At 50.3% G+C, this 21403-nt stretch overlaps 2 protein-coding genes and 1 long non-coding RNA gene across 9 annotated transcripts in view; 1 reads left to right on the forward strand and 2 right to left on the reverse strand.

The window, feature by feature from the left end:
* FAM234A (family with sequence similarity 234 member A) overlaps positions 1-15630 on the reverse strand; it is a 36288-nt gene extending 20658 nt beyond the window's left edge. The window contains exon 1 of one of the 2 annotated variants that reach the window (XM_038540954.1): positions 15397-15630. The gene's annotated coding sequence lies outside the window, so the exon portion shown is untranslated. The remainder of the gene's footprint in view (positions 1-15396) is intronic. The other variant, XM_038540953.1, reaches the window with a different exon arrangement.
* Positions 15631-18037: 2407 nt separating this feature from the next.
* LOC111096337 lies at positions 18038-18736 on the reverse strand. The gene is made up of 2 exons (XR_005360998.1): positions 18533-18736; positions 18038-18321 (listed from the first exon to the last, which is right to left on the reverse strand). It is a non-coding gene; the product is annotated as an uncharacterized LOC111096337 (long non-coding RNA).
* LUC7L (LUC7 like) overlaps positions 18485-21403 on the forward strand; it is a 35832-nt gene continuing 32913 nt past the window's right edge. Inside the window, exons 1-3 of one of the 6 annotated variants that reach the window (XM_038540956.1) lie at positions 18485-18660; positions 19435-19505; positions 20475-20569. Coding sequence is in view for 5 of the 6 variants with exons in the window: in XM_038540958.1 (XP_038396886.1) it covers positions 19170-19261; positions 19435-19505; positions 20475-20569 (258 nt within the window). In the remaining variant the exon portion in view is untranslated. Of the gene's footprint in view, positions 18661-18976; positions 19262-19434; positions 19851-20474; positions 20570-21403 lie in introns of those variants that run through there. The other 5 variants (XM_038540959.1, XM_038540960.1, XM_038540958.1 and 2 more) reach the window with 5 other exon arrangements.

Raw genomic sequence — 21403 nt, forward strand, 5'->3', positions numbered from 1 at the left:
TAGTACAAACTTAAGGGCATCAAGTAAAGTAATACAATCCCACGGAGTGTCCGCTGCCAAAGACAAAAATAAAACCAATCTCGTTTAAAAAAAGAGAAAGATTATTAGCACCCAAATTAAAGAACCCTGAATATGCATCCAAATGGTCTAAAATACGAAAAACTGTCGATTTTGAAGCTGGGTCTGGTAGGCAGTTCTACCTCCTTTGTGCCTTGCGGCTTTCGGCAGACGTGGTAACGAAGGCGGGATCTCCTCGTCCAGCTACGGGTTTCTCACTGGGAAGGTGAGGAGATGTCTGTGGAGAGCCCACTCCATGCCCCTGGCCACTGTCACCACATCCTGCGCGTCTACTTTCTCCAGACGCCGGGACACCAGACCCGGCTCGCTCGCCGCCTCCCTCCTGTGAAACGTACTGCCTCACGTCTGGAGCTGCCCAGGGCCCAGCGGGCCATGCATGACCTTCCGAGAGCCTGAGCTTCTGGAAGCAGCACAGGCTCTGCGTGAAGATCCCCAAAGCCTTCCGGTGAGGTCTGGTGAGCTGCCACTCTCAGGAACGGCCTCTGTCAGGGTGCTTGACGAAGCGCATCCCCCTCCCACTGGTGGTTTACAGGTGATTCAGGTGGCCTGGAAATGAATGCTTTTACTCAACAGTCACATATACATTTATGTTTTAAAGATTTATTTGAGAGAAAGAGAGAGAGAGACTGCAAGTAGGGGAGAGACACAGGGACAGAAAGAATCTCAAGCAGACTCCCTGCTGAGCGTGGAGCCCGACATGGTCGCACGACCCTGACATCACGACCTGAGCTGAAACCAAGGGTCAGAAGCTTAATGGACTGAGCCGTCCGGGCGTCCCTGCCACATCCATAGTTTTCACAGGTGACTTTTCACATATGGTTAAGTCCTTGTGGTCTTAGGTATCTGGTAACTGATCCACTTTCCTTTGCTGTTTATTTTGAGATTACGGGTATAGAGGAGGTTGCAAAGATTACCCTGACAGGGGATCCCTGGGTGGTGCAGCGGTTTGGCGCCTGCCTTTGGCCCAGGGCGCGATCCTGGAGACCTGGGATCGAATCCTACATCGGGCTCCCGATGCATGGAGCCTGCTTCTCCCTCTGCCTCTCTCTCTCTCTCTGTATGACTATCATAAATAAATAAAAATTAAAAAAAAAAAAAAAAAAAAAAGATTACCCTGACAGGTCTGGTCTTGCCCTCCAGCCAGTGTCCCCTGTTGTCACAGCACAACTACAGCATCAAAACCAGAAAACGGTTTTTCTAAATGGTGGGTGCCATTTTATCGTGTGCATGCACTTGTGCGTGTCAGCATACAGAACCATTCCAACACAAGTCTCTCTGGTGTGAGCTCTTTAGAGTCATACCCACCAAGGCCTCCCTGCCATCTCTAACCTCTGGCCATCACAGATCTGTTCTCCACTTCAAAAATTTTGTCATTTTGAGAATGTTATGTAAACAGTCACAGTGCCTGAACTTCAAAACTGGCTTTCTTCACTCATGATGCCCCTGAGGTCCACCTACGTTGTCCATTACTTTTTTTTTTTCCAAAGATTTTATTTATCCATGAGAGACACAGAAAGAGGCAGAGACACAGGTAGACGAAGAAGCTGGCTCCATGCAGGGAGTCGATGCAGGACTCGATCCCGGAACTCCAGGATCACGCCCTGGGCTGAAGGCAGGTGCCAAACCGCTGAGCCACCCAGGGATCCCCTGATCCTTTTTCCATTATACAGTGTTCCACTCTGTCCATGGTTATTTTATTTTTAAATTATTTATTTATGTGAGATAGAGGGAGAGGGTGCACATGCATGAGTTGGGGGAAGCTACAGAGAGAGAGAAAGAGAAGCAGGCTCCCCGCCCCCCTCCATCAGGGAACCCAATGCAGGGCAGGATCCCAGGACCCTGAGATCATGACCCAAGCCAAAGGCAGCCGCCCAGCCGACCAAGCCACCCAGGTGCCCCCAGGTCCCTAGTTATTTTCTTAGTTATTCCTCCTTTTTTTTTTCCCTAAGATTTTATCTATTTATTCATGAGAGACACAGAGAGAGAGCGAGAAAGGCAGAGACACAGGCAGAGGGAGGAGCAGGCTCCATGCAGGGAGCCTGATGCAGGACTGGATCCCGGGACTCTAGGATCAGGCCCTGGGCCGAAGGCAGGCGCCAAACCCACTGAGCCACTCAGGGATCCCGAGTTACTCCTCTTTTGATTAAAGTTTGCATGGTTTATCTTTTCCTATCCTTTCACTTTCAATCCACCTGTATCATTAAATATATACGAAATATTATTTATCCAAGTAATCCCTAAACACAACATGGGTCCTGAACTCATGACTCTCAGATCAAGAGTCATACGCTGTTCTGAGCAAACCAGGGCACCCCACAAACCATCATATTTGAAGTAGGTTTCTTTCAGACAGCATATGGGTCAACTTTTTTTCTATAAATACACTCTAACAATCTTTTATTTTCCTTTTTTTTAAGATTTATTTATTCATGATAGAGAGGCAGAGACACAGGAGGAGGGAGAAGTAGGCTCCATGCTGGGAGCCCGACAAGGACTCGATCCGGTGATCGTGCCCTGACAAAGGCAGGCGTTAAACCGCTGAGCCACCCAGGGATCCCCCAGACATTTTCTTTTAAGGAAATCATTGATATGTTAGGCCTTTAATCTGCCTTTTTGTTTTGTTGGTTCCCTGTCTTTTGTGTCTTGTTTTTCTCCTTCCTGACTTCCTATGGTTGCTTAACGTCATGTAGAATTCTAGTTGCTTTGGCGCTCGCGGTTTGCTTAGATTGAGTGGCTGCTCTGGGTATCACATTAGACACACTTAACTTATCACAATGACTGGCGTCAGCATTTTACTGACTCAGACAGAAGCAGGAAAACCTTACATCCCTGTGTCCTCCGACCTCCTCCTGGACAGCCCCTTCCTCCACAGACACTGAGAACCACAGGAGTGTAACACATCCTGCTTCAACCACCAAACATGACTCAGGAAAGTTTACTGGATTTACTCATAGTTTTGCTTTTTCTATTTTTTTCTTCCCAACACTCCAAGACCCCTTCTACCATTTCCTTTCTTTCAAGAATTTATTTGGGATCCCCAGGTGGCTCAGCAGTTTAGTGCCGCCTTCAGCCCAGGGCGTGATCCTGAGGTCCTGGGATTGAGTCCCACATCAGGCTCACCGCATGTTGCCTGCTTCTCCCTCTGCCTGCATCTCTGCCTCTCTCTCTGTGTCTCTCATGTATAAATAAAATCTTTTTTTAAAAATAAAATAAAGTGTATGTAACAGAAGAAATGAGGAGCACCCGGCTCAGTCGGTTGAGAGGCCGACTCTTGATTTTGGCTCAGGTCACGATCTCTAGGTCATGGGTTTGAGCCCCGCATCAGGCTCTGTGCTGGGTGTGGAGTCTCCTTGGGACTCTCTCTCCCCTTGTCTCCCGTCTCCCTGCTCACACGCACTCTCTCAAAATAAATAAATAAATCCTAAAAAAAAAGAAAGATTCTCTCTCCCTTTCCCTCTGCCCCTCCACCCCACTTGTGCTCTCTCTCCCCCTCTCAAATGAATAAATAGAAGTGAGTTGACTAAAGAAAAGTACTACATGAAATGACTCTATAGGTAAGCTGCAAGTATGGCAGAGGTCCTGAGAGTGGTTGGTGAGTGAAGTCTGGAGGAATGCAGATGGTGGAGCAGAGAAGCTGGAACCCTCCGCCGTTTACCTGTCCCAGCTGAGATTTGCTCTCCTGAAACCAGCCCCTGATCCAGATGCTGTGGAGTCTTCCAAGTGTCTAAAGAGCACCAGTGAAGAAGCCGTATCAGGTGATTTTCACGTGCTGCTCACAGGCCTGGACGGGCCCTTCAGTGGCCCCGAAGAGCCTAACCCTAATGCCTTCCTGTTGCTAAGTCTGCCTGGAACATCCTTCCCTTTCAGGTCGCATCCATCCCTTAAGGCCCACTGCAAATGCATCTTATTTAATGAAGGCTTTTCTGATTTTTCTAACCAAATGTGACCCAAAGGCCGTCAATGTTTCTGGCTATTTGTGGGGAGTGGGGACGTCAGTCACAATTTAGGAACACTGATTTCCCACATAATCTAAGTCACAAGGAAGGGCACAATCCAGGGGAGTGGCTGGGCCTGGAGGTCCACCCCCTGTCTGGGGCACCTTGGCCATATTACCTACCCAGTCTCTCTGTATGCAAAGTCCTTGCTTGCCCAAGAGATTTTACCAAACTAGGTAGAAAGGGATTTTGTTGGCAAGATATTAGACAGTATCCAGATTCATGGGAAGGCTAGAGCAACCACACTCAGGACACAGGTGGATGACTAGAAACGCTAGGTGGCCAAGATCACAGTGAGGCCATGGTCTGAGCCCCCCTCAGACAGGGCTCCCTGGCCCCTGCCTCACCTCCCACCACCCCTCCCAGGGCAGGCGGGGCCCCCCTTCAAATTGTGGGCTTTGCAAGAACCCTGTACTCTCAGGTGGAGTGTTCCAGGTGCAGCCAGTACCCCACACCTTCACCCGTGCTCCAGAGAAGTCTGGAGACAGCAGCCGACACATAGCACAGAGTCCTATAGAAAAAGACAGCCAGGGGACCCTTGGGTGGCTCAGCAGTTGAGCGTCTGTCTTCAGCCCAGGGCGTGATCCTGGAGTCCCAGGATCGAGTCCCACGTCGGGCTCCCCGCAGGAAGCCTGCTTCTCTCTCTCCCTGGGTCTCTCACGGATAAATAAATAAAATCTTTAAAAGAAAGAAAAAAGAAAAAGAGAGCCAACACTATCCTAAAGGAAGAACTTCTTTTAAATGTAGAGAAATAACATGAAAATGTTACATCCAGGTTTCCTAGTCCTGCAGGCTGACCACCTAGCTGCCCGAAGACATCATGTTACACTGTGAGCAACGCCAAAGGCCAGAGACCTCATCTTGGGCAAAGTCTGACCTCAGAGGGTTATTTTTATATTGGGGTCAATAATAAAAAAATTCTGAAAAATAAGATAAAACTCTGCCTTGTAACATCTTTGACAATTCAAAAGTCTTCGTATCGCAGGGGTGGCAGGAGGACCAGGCCACGCAGAGGAGACACAAGCAGCTACCATGACCACACGAAGAAATGTGCCCCTGGGGGAGGGCAAGACCCTCTTAGACGGAGGGTTCGGGTGCAGGGTGTCCCAGGACGCCGCAACCCTGGGGCCTGATGGCTAGAGGCTGGCAGGCAGCTCAGACCCCATCTCTGTGAAGAGCAAGTTGTCCCTGCATGTTTCTGTAGGAGTCACCGGCTCACTTCAATTACTTGTAACAATTTATTTTTCTGTTTTTAATCATTAATTGAGTTCCAAGACTTAGTCCCAGTGAAATTACAGATACTTTATAACATACAGATAAAGGATACTGTGATCCTTCCCCAGAGGTTTCCTGTCTTTGAGAGGAAACACACCGGAGTCCTATAACTTCATCTACCTCAAAACCAACTGAGGTGGGCAGATGGAGAGAGGTCAGCCCACGGCTGTGGGCCCCTCAGAAGCTCACAGCAGCTGCACCCAGGAGCTCTTCGGGGAGTGACGCTGCGCTGGGGCACTGGGGCTCTGGGGCGAGGCCAGGGCGCGGGGGGGCCCGCGCTGGCCCCTCTGTCCGACGGTCAGCTCCGCACCTGACCGAACCGCGGCTGCACAAATCCAGTTGCCGCACAGACGCACATGTGAGCAGCACAGCTGAGCACGTACAGGCCGGCGAGGCAGGAGCACGGGGCTGCGGCCCATCAAGTGCGCCAATGGCCGTTTCCTGCCTCCGATAAGACACTTGAAGGGCACGAGGACAGCTCCGCACAATTTTTGTGACATCTTAAGAGTCTATAATTAGTTCAAAATAAACAGTTAAAAAAAGAAAATGAAAAAAAGAAAGCTTCTGGCGGGAGGCCAGGTCAGAGCTTCTTCCAAGCGGAGAGGGAGAACCAGCCTCCCAGCGGGCAGCCCTGGGCGGCGCCGAGGAGACCTTAGTAGAAGCTCTTTTGTTCCGGAGGCAGGGAACTCTGTGTGCTTTGTTTTGTTTTTGGCAGAATGTCAACAACCACGGGGTTCTGTGGTAACTGGAAGGCATCTCAGAGAACAGCCAAACCCCCGACAGGCTACAATTCTCTTTTTCACAATAATGACCGGCCTCCTGAAAGCCGCCCTAGCAATCATTTCCCTTCCCACTGTGGAAAAGACAGACACTCGCAGTTCGTCAGCATAACTCGCTTGCAATCACAGCCCCGGACACCAGAGCACAAAGCAAATGCCAGAGTTCACTGGGGTCACGGAAGTCCAAGGGCTCCCTGACGCCTAGGCGCCTGATGGGCGTCTGCTCTGCTAAACAGCCTCTACGCCCTGCCCTGGAGGGCTTGCTTCAGAAAACGTGTGCCCTCCCAAGACACAGCTTTGACCAGAAACGCCCTCTGCGGGCCCAGGTAAGACTCCTGGAATGACAATCACCAGCCACCACGGAAACCCAGCTACAGCAGAGGCTTTCTGTTAAAACACAGGACCAAAAACAGGCCAACCACCAGAAGTTGCCTCCAACCTATGGTTAACCTATTATGACTTACGAGTGGATGCCCAGACCCAGAACTTTCACTTTCCCATGCTTACCTGGGATTCTCGGGGCTCTTTCTGGTGCAGAATGAGAAAACTTTCAAAGGAAAGAACACGAAGAATGTCTTTCCAGATGAAGTCTACCCCGACTGGACTCCCCACCTGGCTTTTTCAGTCTCGGCTTCATACGTACCCGAACACACCACAGGGTGTGTTCTTTACCCTTTTGTCTAAAACCACAACTTCTGTTAAGTTCCCCATAAAGAGGGAATAAGAGAAATTCAAAAGGTATTTTGCCTCTGATAACACAATGAAACCTCTAGAATCAAGAGCCTGGAACATCCCTGACACTGTGTGCATGTTTATGCATCAGTCCTCATCTGCCAGCGGAGGAAAGACCCACAGCCACAGGTCTGTGGCTTGAAATAGGCACACCCACCTAACAGAGGCTTCTGCAAGTCCCCCCAGGACATGATGTGCACCTGTGCCTTAGAGACATTAGATGTGAGAAGAGAGCCTAGTGGACTGGTACCATGTTTTTTTTTTTTTTTTATTTTTTTTTATTATTTATTTATGATAGTCACAGAGAGAGAGAGAGGCAGAGACACAGGCAGAGGGAGAAGCAGGCTCCATGCACCGGGAGGCCGACGTGGGATTCGATCCCGGGTCTCCAGGATCACGCCCTGGGCCAAAGGCAGGCGCCAAACCGCTACGCCACCCAGGGATCCCGACTGGTACCATGTTAACCCCAAGTCAGTTAAGTCCAAAAGGGGAACAGTCCATATCTATGAAATTAAATGAACACTTTCCAGCTACCAAAATGGAAGGAAGAGCTTTTCATCTAACATAAAAGCTGTTACGATATAAAAGGTGAAGAAAAGACAATACAGGAAAAGGGTCTTGATGTAAAGAGACACGCACCCAGTACCTGTTTGGATCCGCTCTGGCCTGGACCAGAAAATAAGCCAACACGATTTGGAGGCAGGCATTGACTGGGATTTTCTCCCATCAATTCTGAGTTGTTAATGGGAAAACTGAAAGTCCACTTTTTAACTTAATGTAAAATAAAGAGAAATGAGAAATGTTAACAGATAAGAAAGAAAATGTATGAAAAGATGTGACTCTTAAGGACAGGTGGAGCAACAGAGGCACACGGCCCATGCGCATGGCTTCCCTGCACAGGACTGACCTGCTCCAGGGAGCTGCAGGAACCAGACACCCAGGCACTCAGCTTCCCCGGGCGTGCCCGCCAAGGCCACCAAAGCTGCCACCTTTGCCACACTGGCCACACCTGTGGCGCCAGGGTGCAAGCTCCAATCATGGGTGAGGATAAAACCAAACAGTTCACGTGGATCATCAACATATCAAGGGGGCAGGAATACCACCACCTGTTTGCAGAAGACGCAATCACAGCCCCAGACACTGGAGCACACCGGACCCAGGAGCTCTTTGGGGAGCCCCAGACACCGGAGCACACCGGACCCAGGAGCTTTCGGAGCTGTTTCTCCGAAAGCTCTTTCCCAACAGTTTGCTAAGTCAGAACAGAAAAATTAGAAGTCTCACTCTAATTATTAATGGATTAAGAAAGTATAAAAATTGTAGCAAGGGCAGAAAGAAACCCATTAGGACGAGTAACCAGCAATTCTACAGACATGGAAGTTGGGGGGAGGGTCCAGTTTTTTAAAGTAAACTTTGATCCTTTTTTAAGAAATTATTTTTTTTTAAGATTTTACTTATTTATTCATGAGAGAGAGAGAGAGGCAGAGACACAGGCAGAGGGAGAAGCAGGCTCCCTGCAGGGAGTCCAACGCGGAACTTGATCCGGAACTCCAGGATCACGCCCTGGGCTGAAGGCGACGCTAAACTGCTAAGCCACCCAGGCTGCTCTAAAAAATTATTCTTATTAAGATTTTACTTATTTATTCATGAGAGACACACAGAGAGAGGCAGAGACACAGGTAGAGGGAGAAGCAGGCTCCATGCAGGGAGCCCAATGTGGGACTTGATCCCAGGACCCCGGGGTCATGCCAGGTGAGCTCAACCGCTGAGGCGTCCCATAAGTTTGGTTTTATAGGACAATTTTGAGAATAACTTGCTAAGATTTATCTCTGTGAGGGACAAGGTCCACTTCCCTTGGCCCAGAAGCTACAGCATAGAGAAAGGAAGGCTTCCCAGCACCCAGAGGAGATCTACTTGCATTACCCAACCTACTAGAGTGACAGTTTTACAAAGGAGGACATTAATCAAGGGTATCTGCAAACTTAAATAAACAAGAGAAAGAAAGTGTGCCTCATGTTAGACATGAGAGAGTGGGAGGGTGGTGCATTTCAATAGGCAGAGGAGAGGAGAGAGCAGATGAGCTTTGGGGTGGGGTACGGGGGGAGGCAGAGACCAAATCTGAAGCAGCTCTGAGCTCACGACCCTGAGCCAAAATCAAGAGTAGGACACTTAACCGAATGAGCCACCCAGGGGCCTCCAGATGAGCTTTTTATTTTATTTTCTTTTTAAAATTTATTTATGCTAGTCACAGAGAGAGAGAGAGAGAGAGGGGCAGAGACATAGGCAGAGGGAGAAGCAGGCTCCATGCACCAGGAGCCCGATGTGGGACTCGATCCCGGGTCTCCAGGATCGCGCCCTGGGCCAAAGGCAGGCGCCAAACCGTTGCGCCACCCAGGGATCCCAGATGAGCTTTTTAAATGAAGAAAATAGGGACGCCTGCAGGGCTCAGCGGTGGAGCACCTGCCTTTGGCATGACCACGGAATCCCGGGATCGAATCCCGCATTGGGCTCCCTGCAGGGAGCCTGCTTCTCCCTCTGCCTGTGTCTCTGCCTCTCTCTGTGTTTCTCTCATGAATAAATAAATAAATCTTTAAAAAACAAAGAAATATGTAGGGAAAACTTTGGGAAAATCTTGGATTATAGATGGACTTTAACATCTAACTTCACCAGTCATGGAAACTGAAGGGACCTGTCATTAGATGGCTTAAAAAAATGAAAGGTCACCTGCTCTTGGCACAGTATTCTTAAAGTCTGGGTGGGAGTAGACTTACCTCTTTCTGCTGGGGAAGTCTTGCCCTATTCACACTCCATTGGATTATCTTTCCAAAAGGTAAGATTTATATAAAATAGAATATGCAGGTGCCTGGGGGGCTCAGTTGGTGAAGCATCAGCCTTTGGTTCAGGTCACGGTCCCAGGGCCCTGGGATGGAGAGCCCCCTCCCCCCATCGGGCTCCCTGCTCAGCGGGCAGTCTGCCTCTCTCTCTCTCTGCCCCGGCTCCTGCTTGTGCTCTCTCCCTCTGTCAAATAAATAAATAACATTTAAAACACACACACACACACACACACACACACACTATGCTGCATCTTGTCACATATTCACTAGGCATTTGTGTTTTCTGACCTGTGAACTACCTTTTCCACTTGGCTTGTGCTGTGACTGGACCACACACTGGTCCTCCTGCCACAGCTGGCCCAGCAGCAAGCCTTAGGAAGTTCTGGGTGAGCACTGTTGACCTGGGTCAGCCACCTTCCACATCAGAGCACTCGGATACCCCCAGGGCAGATGGAGAGCTGTCATAGGGCAGGAGGACTCTGCTGTTTTCACTGGGCAAACACAAACGTCAGTTCAACGGGGTGAGAGTGGTCTGTGGGCACTTACCTGGACTAGAAGGCAAGACGACACACAATCGTCCTCTGTACTTCAGGGTCTCTGGTCACTAATCAATCTTAAAGCAAGTGGGCTCAACTGCTGGTCCCTCAAGCTGGCTGTTATGCACACACAATCTTAAAGCAAGTGGGCTCAACTGCTGGTCCCTCAAGCTGGCTGTTATGCACACAAATGGGTATGAATGTCTTCCACCTGAGGAGGAACCGCATCTGTCATGGCCAAGAGCAGCCCAAGTATTCGAACAGCAGTTCAACATGGGGTATTTGAGAGGCACCCACGTATCCTAGTAGGCAGCAGTGAATTTTTGGCTGAGCAGAGCAGAAGCCATGCCAGGGCAGCTATGTGTTCTGTTGCTTAGGGATGAACAACTATTTCCTCTCTTCACCAAGAAAATAATCTACAAAGAACAGGCCCTTAATTATCTTTTATATCAGAACAAATGTTAAGGTCACAGTTCCTGGATAAAGGCAAGTGTATCACAGTGCACAGCCGGCACTCATGAACCTCAGCACAAAGGTCACTTCCTTTACACAAGTGTAAAGCGTAAAGTGACCGAGGCGTAAAGTACCTCCTAAGCATAAGTCAAGGATGAACATCTATCTGCCTTTTGGACAAGTAACTACTACATAGAATAACTGTTATAGTTGGTCCAGAAAATAGCACAGAGTAGCCTTTTTCCTGAATTCTAAGGCAGATTTTATTTCCTTTGTCCACTACACCACTGTTACTTCTTGTCCTTACACTAAGGGAAGGGGGTGGAGGGGGGAGCAAAAGCCCTTGAAAAGATAATGCATAACTCTTACTCCATCACTTTGGCCAACTCTGCAAGACCAGTAGGTCTTAACTTTAATTTACTTAATTTTTATCATTGTTTATTTTTTGAAACCTTTTGTCACGTAAATGTTCAAATGTTCGTTAAGCGTAGAGCCCCCCAGCCCCACGTACCCGTCACCCAGGTTCAACAATTACCCACACATGGCTGACGTTTGACCCTACAGGCCCACGTACCTCTTCTCCACACCCCACCTCCAATCTTTTAGAACTGCGGCTGGATCTGTCAGAGTCTGTGCTGTTCACTTAAGAATCAGCACTCGTCTCTCTCTTTTTTTTTGACATCACATCCAAACAAGCTAAGCTCCATTATAAACTATACAAAGAGGGACGCCTGGGTGGCTCAGTGGTTGAGCATCTGCCTTCGGCTCAGGGTGTGACCCGGGGTTCGGAATCGAGTCCTGTATCGGGTTCCCTGCATGAATACATAAATAAAATCTTTAAAAAAATAAAGCTTAGAAAGAATGGGAACAAAATTCATTCAGTTCATAAAGACCAGTTTTGAGTGAGATTAGATGTTTTCAAACATCCAACAAACCCTATGGATTCCAGCGTTTGTCCCTGTTAACTTAGCTCCACCCTCCAACAGCCACTGCTTTAGGTGGTGTTCTTACGACTTCCCACTTGGGTTTCTGGAGTCCAATTTTCTTTCCTCAATGCTGCAAGAGACATCTTTCTAAAATATCTTTTGAAAATGTCATTCCCCTGCTTAGAACTCCCGAACTTAAACCCTTCAGGACTTTAGAACAAAGCTCAGACGCGCCTCTTGCCCACCACCTCTAGTGTTGCATCTCCCCAATCCTGCGTCCAACACATGCTCCCCGGTCACACTGTGGACCCTGTCCTCTGCCCTCCTTCCAGTAACCCCGTGTGGCTTCAGAGCCTGTGCTGCCTGACTCCTGCGTACACAGCTCAGGACTCACTGAGCCACTGCTGAGACCTACCCTCAGACTGTGAGGAACCTCCAGCTACACTAGTTTTTATTGCCTTTGTTTTCCCAGGACAAAGCGTAGTGCCTGGCATAAAATAAACACATCCACATGTATGAATAAATGTCCGAATCTTGCTTTGCTCTGCTCATGTTTTCTTGGAAGAGTAATTTATTAATGAATTTATTAACCATTTGCTTGAAATCGACAGCTTGCAAAAAGCAGTTGACTTTTATTATTTTTTTAAGCTTTTTTAAAAAATTTTTTATTTATTTATGATAGTCACACAGAGAGAGAGAGAGGCAGAGACACAGGCAGAGGGAGAAGCAGGCTCCATGCACCGGGAGCCCGACGTGGGATTCGATCCCGGGTCTCCAGGATCGCGCCCTGGGCCAAAGGCAGGCGCCAAACCGCTGAGCCACCCAGGGATCCCGCAGTTGACTTTTATTTATTTATTTATTTATTTATTTATTTATTTATTTATTTATTTATTTATTTATTTTATTTATGATAGTTACAGAGAGAGAGAGAGAGGCAGAGACACAGGCAGAGGGAGAAGCAGGCTCCATGCGCCGGGAGCCCGATGTGGGGTTCGATCCCGGGTCTCCAGGATCGCGCCCTGGGCCAAAGGCAGGCGCCAAACCGCTGCGCCACCCAGGGATCCCTGCAGTTGACTTTTAAAACCTGATTATAAATAACGGTATAAATCACTTGTGGGGGTCACTTTGACTCCGTGACATGCATTCTCTCTAGTAATAGCACCTCAACTTCATGCATGTTCACTGTAGTTCTGGTGGGACTGATTCATCCTCACTTTGGGGAGGGCCCCTTACCCTGGTCTAGCTAACTAATTAGAGCCCAAACGAGCATTAGGTCCAGAATTCAGCTGGAATGATGGGGAATAGGCACTATTTTCCCATAGGACTGTTAAGTGCAACAGTGGTTTTTTTTTTTTTTTAATTTTTATTTATTTATGATAGTCACAGAGAGAGAGAGGCAGAGACATAGGCAGAGGGAGAAGCAGGCTCCATGCACCGGGAGCCCGACGTGGGATTTGATCCTGGGTCTCCAGGATCGCGCCCTGGGCCAAAGGCAGGCGCCAAACCGCTGCGCCACCCAGGGATCCCGCAACAGTGGTTTTAAAATATGTTCACAAACTCTTTGATGTACCTCCCTTCAAAGGTGAAGTCTTTTATACTTAATGCTGACAAGTAGAACATGGCAGGTGTCACAGAATCAGAATTCCAAAGCTAGGCCACAGAAAGCACTGTGGCTTCCATCTTCCTCTCTGCGGGAACACCACCACCGCGTGAGGACATGGGCCCCACAGAAAGGCCCACGGAAAGGCAAGGGAATAAGGACTCTTGCCAACAGCCAGCTAGGACCCGAGGCCTCCAGTCATCGGTCATGTGAGTGTATCCTCTCGAATCAAACCCAACAGTCCCAGGCCAGACTTCACATGACCAGTCCCAGCCAATGTTTTGGTTGCGACCAGATGAATCTCTCAACCAGTCACGTCACTAAGCTACTTTTGAATTTCTGACTGACAGAAATGGAGATAATAGATGTTGGACATTTGGGGCCTGAGTGGCTCAGTCGGTTAAGTGTCCGACTTGATTTCCACACAGGTCATGATTTCTGGGTCGTGGGATCAAGCTCTGAGTTGGGCTAGTGCTGGGCATGGAGCCTGCTTGAGACTCTCTCCCTTCCCACTTCTAAATAAATAATAAATGTAGGATATTTTAATATCCCCATTTAAATATCGCCCCCATTAAATTTTGTATTGATTTTTACGCAGCAGCAAAGTAAATAAGTAGGTAGGATGGAGGCAGGAACCTAACAAAAATCGCAACACAGCAATAGGGCAAAGAGGTGGTATGTGAGAGGATGGGGGTCTGAGAAGATGCCCCCTCCATCACCAAGTCCTGATGATCTCATTAAGCCACTGGCCCCTCTATTATTCTTGGTCCTCTGAACTTTCCCATATGAAAGCCAGTGGAGTTCTTCATAGGTTGAGTTAGTTTTAATGGATTCTTGACACTTGAAGCCAAAAGCACTCCAATCAGTGCAACAAGGTCCAGAGAGCTGGTAAAATGCACAAATAAATGTCCACTTGATATTTGGTTCATTTCCATCTCATCCCTCCCTGCTCTGTATTCTGTTTATTATCTGTATCCTTCCACAGAAATGGAACCCCTTGAGGACTGGGATTCTGTTTTGTGGAGTGCTACATTCTCAGCACCCAACGCCATGCCTGGCACCCCACAGTCACTCTGTGTGTGATGTTAATGCAAAGTGCGCTAAGTGCGTGCTCCCTGTGAGGTTGCTGCAACCAAGGAAGTGGTGCAATCTGGCAGTGGCACCAGAGACACCACCAGCCAATACCTGCAGAGGAGTACCTCACACGGGCTCCTTGGCTGCAATCCCACAGCTGCCGAGAACCCCAAAATACCCGCAAAGGCCTCCTCTGGGATCTCGCCACCCGCCCGATGACCATCAATTCGCGGGGAGCAAGAGGCTCTGAGGGCAACCCTAGGTTCCCTTGCCCTTGCTCAGTGAGCCAGGATAGGTGTATGTGAGCGGTGGCCCCCCGGTGTATGTGAGACCAGTAGGTGTATGTGAGGCCCCCAGGTGTATGTGAGGCCCTGCAGATGTGAGGCCAGTAGGTATATGTGAGGCCCCCAGCTGTATAATGAGGCCCCCCGGTATATGTGAGGCCCGCAGGTGTCTGTGAGGCCCCCAGTGTCTGTGAGGCCCCCAGGTGTCTGTGAGGCCCCAGGTGTCTGTGAGGCCCCGCAGGTGTCTGTGAGGCCCCCCAGGTGTCTGTGAGGCCCCGCAGGTGTCTGTGAGGCCCCCAGGTGTCTGTGAGGCCCTGCAGGTGTCTGTGAGGCCCCCAGGTGTCTGTGAGGCCCCGTAGGTGTCTGTGAGGCCCTGCAGGTGTCTGTGAGGCCCCCAGGTGTCTGTGAGGCCCTGCAGGTGTCTGTGAGGCCCCCGCAGGTGTCTGTGAGCCCCCCCCCCGTGTCTGTGAGGCCCCCGGTGTCTGTGAGGCCCTGCAGGTGTCTGTGAGGCCCCCGGTGTCTGTGAGGCCCTGCGGGTGTCTGTGAGGCCCCCGGTGTCTGTGAGGCCCTGCAGGTGTCTGTGAGGCCCCCGGTGTCTGTGAGGCCCTGCAGGTGTCTGTGAGGCCTCCCGGTGTCTGTGTGGCCCCCCCAGGTGTCCGTGAGCCGGCGCCCAGTGCGAGCGAACCTCAACTCTGCCGTCCACCGTCCCGATGAGTGGCCGCGGGGAAGTGTCCCGAGGGGCCTGCGGGAGAGGGCTCTCAGGCGCCTTAAGCTAACTGCAGCAGCCAGCAGTGCGGCACCGTCAGAAGCACGAACAGTGAAGGTTGGCTTACCTACGGCGCGGCCAACGTTTCCTGCCCGGAGTCCTGTCTCTGGGGAAACGGAGGCTGGAGCTGGCGGTCACCGGACCCCGTGCTGCGGGAGTCGGACCTGCTGGCCCGCCGGCCCCTGCCCCTGCCCCTGCGGTCGCCTCTCCACCCGCCCGCTGCGGAGGGGGGCGGGCAGCGTGGGCGGGGTCCCTCCGGGGTGCAGTCTCCCCGCGGCGGGTCGCCCGGGCCGAGAGGAGTGGCCGCCGGGGAAGGGGTGGGGCCCCGCGCGAGCCCCGCCGCGCGCACGCGCAAGGAGGACGGGGCCGCGCTCACTCACCTGCGCCGCGCGCCCCGGCCCCGCCCCCAGCGTCACTTCCGGCCGGCGGGCGCGGCGGCGGAAGCGCGCGCAGAGGGAGGGTTCCCGTCCGCCGCCTGGGCAGCGGAGCGAGAGGCGGGCGGGCCTGGGGTTGTGCGGAGCGGGCTCGCGGGGGACGGCGGCCGCTGGCCTCCAGGTGGGCCTTCCTGCCGCCCTCTCTCGGCTTGCTGGGCTTGGCGTATTTTTTTTTTTAAGATTTTATTTATTTATCCATGAGAGACTGAGATACCGAGGGAGAGGGAGAGGCAGCTCCCTGCGGGGGGCCGGATGGGGACTCGATCCCGGGACCCCGGGGTCACGCCCTGGCCCAAGGCAGCCGCTCCACCGCTGAGCCACCCGGGCGCCCAACATTTCGGGTCTTTTTTTTTTTTTTCAAAGATTATATTTACTTGAAAGAGAGCGCGCACACAAGCAGGGGGAGGTAGTGAGGGCGACGCAGGCCGCCCGCAGAGCTGGAGTCCCGACCTGGGGCTCCACCCCGCGCCCTGGGACCGGGCCCTGAGCCATCCAGGGGCCTCCTTAAGGTTTTGCTTTTAACTGGGTTTAGGACAGATTTAGTGTGGTCAGGAAAAGAAAAGGCAATGTGGTTTCTTCATGTAGGTGACCTAGTGCCATTTATTGAGTTACTTGCTCTTTTCCCCGGCAGTGTACAAGGGCACCTGCCACATTTAAAAAAATCTGGATATGCGGGGGTAAGGGGGGGAGGCTTAAAAAAAATCTGGGTAGGGGATCCCTGGGGGGCCCAGGGCGTGACCCCGGAGTCCCAGTATCGAGTCCCATGTTGGGCTCCCTGCACGGAGCCTGCTTCTCCCTCTGCCTGTGTCTCTGCCTCTGTGTGTCTCATGAATTAATAAATAAAATTAAAAAAATAAAAGGGTCTCCCCTCCACTATGGTCCTTTGGTATATTAGTGTTTCTTTAGAGGCCTGACTGCCCCAAGGTCTCCTGGCCAGACTTTAGGACCTAGAGATGTCTCCAAATTCTGGGCCTCATTCCTTTAGTGCAAATACAGGGGAAGAGAGCACTATTCTCCCCAGTACCTAGGCAGCTAATCCAAGGCTGTAATCACTTGGCCCTCTCAGAGAAAAAAGGGAAGTTTTACTTCTGGATCAGACCACAAATAAATGGCTACGGGTCTAATGCTCATAGTAAGCGAAGGGTCTAAGGAGAAGAGGACTTTTTTGCAGGAGCATGGGGAAATTGAGGGAATTTCCTGACAGATTCTCTCTGGGATCTTTATTTTCTGTCATTATTTCATTGCTATCTCCATTTTTGTGCTGGTGCCACACAATCTCAATTACAATATCCTTATAATAACTCTGTGATATTTAGTTGGACAGATACCTCCACCTTTTTGTTATGTTGAAAAGCTTTAGCCATTCTTTCTTCAGTAAAACTTTACAACTGGGACAAGTTTCACCAAAACAAACCCATAGGGGTTTTCTGTGTCTCTGTGTGTTTTTTTTTTAAAGATTTATTTATTCATGAGACAGAGAGAGAGAGGCAGAGACACAGGCAGAGCGAGAAGCAGGCCCCATGCAGGGGGCCTGATGTGGGACTCGATCCCCCAGACTCCAGGATCATGCCCTGGGCCAAAGGCAGGTGCTAAACCACTGAGCCACCCAGGGATCTCCTACACTGTTGAGTTTTATAAGTGGCTTGCTGCACAGAGAGAAAGGACCGGTCTGCTTTACTATATGATGTGTAAGCCTTTGGAGGGGCGTGCTGGTGTGGAGGCATGCAGTCAGGAAGAAGACACAACTGTGTGCCGACAGCCCCATAAGGTGGTTCGCTGTCCCCACGGTAAAAATGGTCCACCGTGGGGATCCCCAGGTGGCTCAGCGGTTTGGAGCCCGCCTACAGCCCAGGGCCTGATCCTGGAGACCCAGGATCGAGTCCCACCTCGGGTTCCCTGCATGGAGCCTGCTTCTCCCTCTGCATGTGTCTCTGCGTCTCTCTCTCTCTCTCTCTCTCTGTGTCTATCATGAATAAATAAATAAATAAATAAATCTTAAAAAAAAAAAAAAAGGTCCACCGTCCGGGGGCTGGGGCTCTACACGAGGGTACACAGCCAGCCTCCCACGTGGCTAGCGCCAGAAGAGCGCTGGGAGATGGCGGGCTGTGAGCTCACAGACGGACCCCTACGGAGGGCAGAGCAGCCTCGATGTGACTCACAAGTCCTATGAGCCGCAGCCTCAGAACCCCCGTTTGACAGTAGAGAGGAAACTGAGTCTGAGAGTAAATGGCTCCATGGAAAGCAACACAGAAGACTTACTCATTTTGCACAGTCTGTATCTTATCCTATTTCGGTTTATTTTATTTATTTATTTATTATTTTTTTTTCCTATTTCAGTTTAGTCCCAGTAGAACATCTAGGTCTTGGGCCCAAGAACAGGATCAGGGGTGGGGGACGCCTGGGCGGCTCAGCGGTTGAGCTTCTGCCTTTGACCCAGGCCGTGATCCTGGGGTTCTGGAATCGAGTCCCACGTTGGGCTCCCTGCGTGGAGCCTGCTTCTCCCTCTGCCTGTGTCTCTGCCTCTCTCTCTGTGTGTCTGATGAATAAATAAATAAAATCTATATAAAAAAAAAAAAGGATCAGGGTTGGGACTTTTCTGGGGACAACTCGCTTGGATTAATCCGGCCCGTGGAGTTTTGAGCCCTAGACCGCCCCCCCACCGCAGAAACTACATTTCCCAGCAGGCTCAACGCCGTCCCTGACGCATTTCCTCCCGGCGTCCCCCGCGGCGGGAAGGAGCCGAGTGGGCTCGAGGCCGACGCGACCAACCTTCGTCGCTGCCGCCGCGCCGAGAGGAGCCGTCGCGGCCGTCCCTGCCGCCCTCGCCCCGGCCATCATGTCCGCCCAGGCGCAGATGCGGGCCCTGCTGGACCAGCTCATGGGCACGGCCCGGGACGGTGAGTCCGGGCGGCCGGCCGGCGACGGGTTGGGGCGGGAGTGAGGCGAGGCCGCCGGGCGGCCTAAGGCGGGGGCCGCGACCGTCTGCGTCTGCGCCTGCGCCGGACGCCCCTCCCCCGCGCGCCGACCGCAGGCGCCGGGCCTTTGTCTGAGCCGCCGGCTTCTCCGTCGCCGGCGGCGCGTCCCCGACGGGCTGCTCCCTCGGACCCCGAGCCGTCGGCGGGGCTCCAGCCCCCTCCCCTCGCGGGGCTGCGACTTTCTGCTTCTGGGCCGCAGACCGCGGGCAGCCGGGGGGCGGAGCTCTTCCGAGGCTGCTCGGGGAGGAAGCCTCGTGCCGCCCGAGGCAGCCGGACGGGCCTCTGCAGCAAGGGCAGCTGCGCACTGAGCTGCTCTAACGTGGGCTCCTGCCGGGTGCCTCCCAGCCCTCTCCCCTCCCGCCACACAGGACAGCCTCTGTCTAGCTAGTACTTGGCAGCGTTAGGGAGGTCGTGCCACGACGGTTGTAGGGATGCTGGTTGTCTCAGGAGAACGCGGTTGCGCCTTTGCAAACTGTAACCTGCTGTGGTTTGTGTTCCTCTTTCCGATCGAAGCGATGAAGTTGTAAGTTCACACTGGCACATTCGCAGGGCTGTGCAGATCCTTCGCACTCTATTTCATAGGCGAATAAGTGCTTTTTTAGCTTTCTTTGTATATTGAGTTGCTTTTGAATTGCTTCCCATATTTTTATTTCATACAAACTGAACAATTGTGGCCCCTCTATTTTATTTATAAAGGTTCAGTGTATCTTTGCCTGCCTACATCAATCTGCAAGGGAGTTGCAGAAAAGCCTCATGTTCATCGAGCCGTGAGTCACAACCAATTTCTAAGCTGTTATAACAAAAAAAGTGTTTGCTTTTTTTTCACAAATAACTTTTAAAAGTGTAGTTTAGAAAGAAAACATTTTCAATAAAGAGACACGACATTAATCCTGGATGCTTGGGAATCCTAAAATATATTCCTCCTCTAGTATTACACAGCTCTGTGTATACAGAGATTAGCTTTAAAATTTGTCACATTCCACTTTGCCTTTACTTTTATGTATCATTCCCCTGACTTCCTTACTGCAGGTTGGGCAAGAAAACTTTTCCTTTAAAACTTTTCAACAGCGGGCATAAAATTCTGCAGCTGAGGTCTTGAAGAATGCAGATGGGTACAGTATGTGTTGGAACTCACAGTGTGTATTGACTAACCTAGTTCCCTTTTTTTTTTTTTTTTTTTTTTTTTTGGTATTGTCTTGTTAAAAGTGACTCCCAGGTGCCAACTCTCTTTTTTAAGGGTGGGGGTGAAGGGGATAGGAAGACTAGGTTTAGATTATTTATCAGTCAGTGGTAGAGTTTGAAAGCTTTCTTCTTCATGTGATTTTGGGCAAAACCCTGCCTATGCATTTGTCCATAGCAAACGATTAGATTAATAATGTAGCTTCTCTTGGTGGACACTACCCTAAGTCATACGTGGTGATTCATGGCCCTCTGATTAGCATGGGATTTGGTATCATTGCCCACATGTATGTGTGGGGTTAATGGCCTTGGTGCTCAGCTCTTCAGATTCCTTGACTTCTTTGGCACAATGACGGAGTCAGATCTCATTAAGTGTGATTCTTCATGATACATTTAGCATCAGACAACATCCGTATTCCGCTCCAGTCGTAAATATCTCTAGATCAGCTTTTCATTGTATTTGGTAGTCTGCCAATCATCCAGGTGAATTGTACCAGATATGCTTTGGTGTTTAACGTGATAATATTGTCTTATTTAAAACCACAAATAAATTTCAGGAGACGAAACCAGACAGAGGGTCAAGTTTACAGATGACCGTGTCTGCAAGAGTCACCTTCTGGACTGCTGCCCCCATGATATCCTGGCTGGGACGGTAGGTGTATTCAAGGTTGGGGGAACATCATAGAACAGAGATGGGCACTGTGTAAGCAGTGACGGTTGAATTCTATTTTCCTTTACCAAACAGAAATTACCTACTGCCTTTCAAATGACTGATTGTTGGTTTGGTGAAATTTTATGTTATTGGACATACTTAACTGCTATAAAAATTCTTTCTGTAAATTGTCAGATTTTTGTAGAATCATTTATATGAAGGTATTCACAACTTAAGTCGTATGAGTAGTGTCATTTGGCCAAACCAGATCAGCCTATCGTTGCTTGAAAATTCTGGGTTGGTTGGTTGGTTTTCACCTTGAACGTATGCTAATGCTAGACTTTTGATCTAACAAAGTACGTTTCTTCCCCCAATTCTTAGATTTTTAATAAATCACTTGCGTATAATGCTGAGTTTTAAGTGTTGTGTTATGCTCCTCTTTCGAGGAATCGACACATGATCCAATGAATATAGGCCCTTAGAATTTCATGTTCACTTGCGATGAACCAAACAGATAAATGTTAGTTTTATGGAATGTGCATTTATTCAAAATCAAATAGGACTGAAGAAGACTAAAGGGTAGAGAATTATCTACAGTGATTCAGCCACTTACAGAAAAGGAGTCCTGTAAAGACCACCACCGGGGCACCTGATTGACTCAGTTGGTTGAGCGTATGCCTTTGGCTCAGGTAGTGATCCCCTGAAGTCCTGGGATTGAGGCCCACCTCAGGGCTTCCTGCTCATCGAGGAGTCTGCTTCTCCCTTTCTGCCTGCTGCTCCCCCTTGCTTGTGTGTGCTTGAGCTCTCTGTCAAATGAATAAATTAAGAAAAAAA

The sequence above is a fragment of the Canis lupus genome, chromosome 6 (assembly GCF_011100685.1).
Source record: "Canis lupus familiaris isolate Mischka breed German Shepherd chromosome 6, alternate assembly UU_Cfam_GSD_1.0, whole genome shotgun sequence".
NCBI classification, from domain to species: domain Eukaryota; kingdom Metazoa; phylum Chordata; class Mammalia; order Carnivora; family Canidae; genus Canis; species Canis lupus.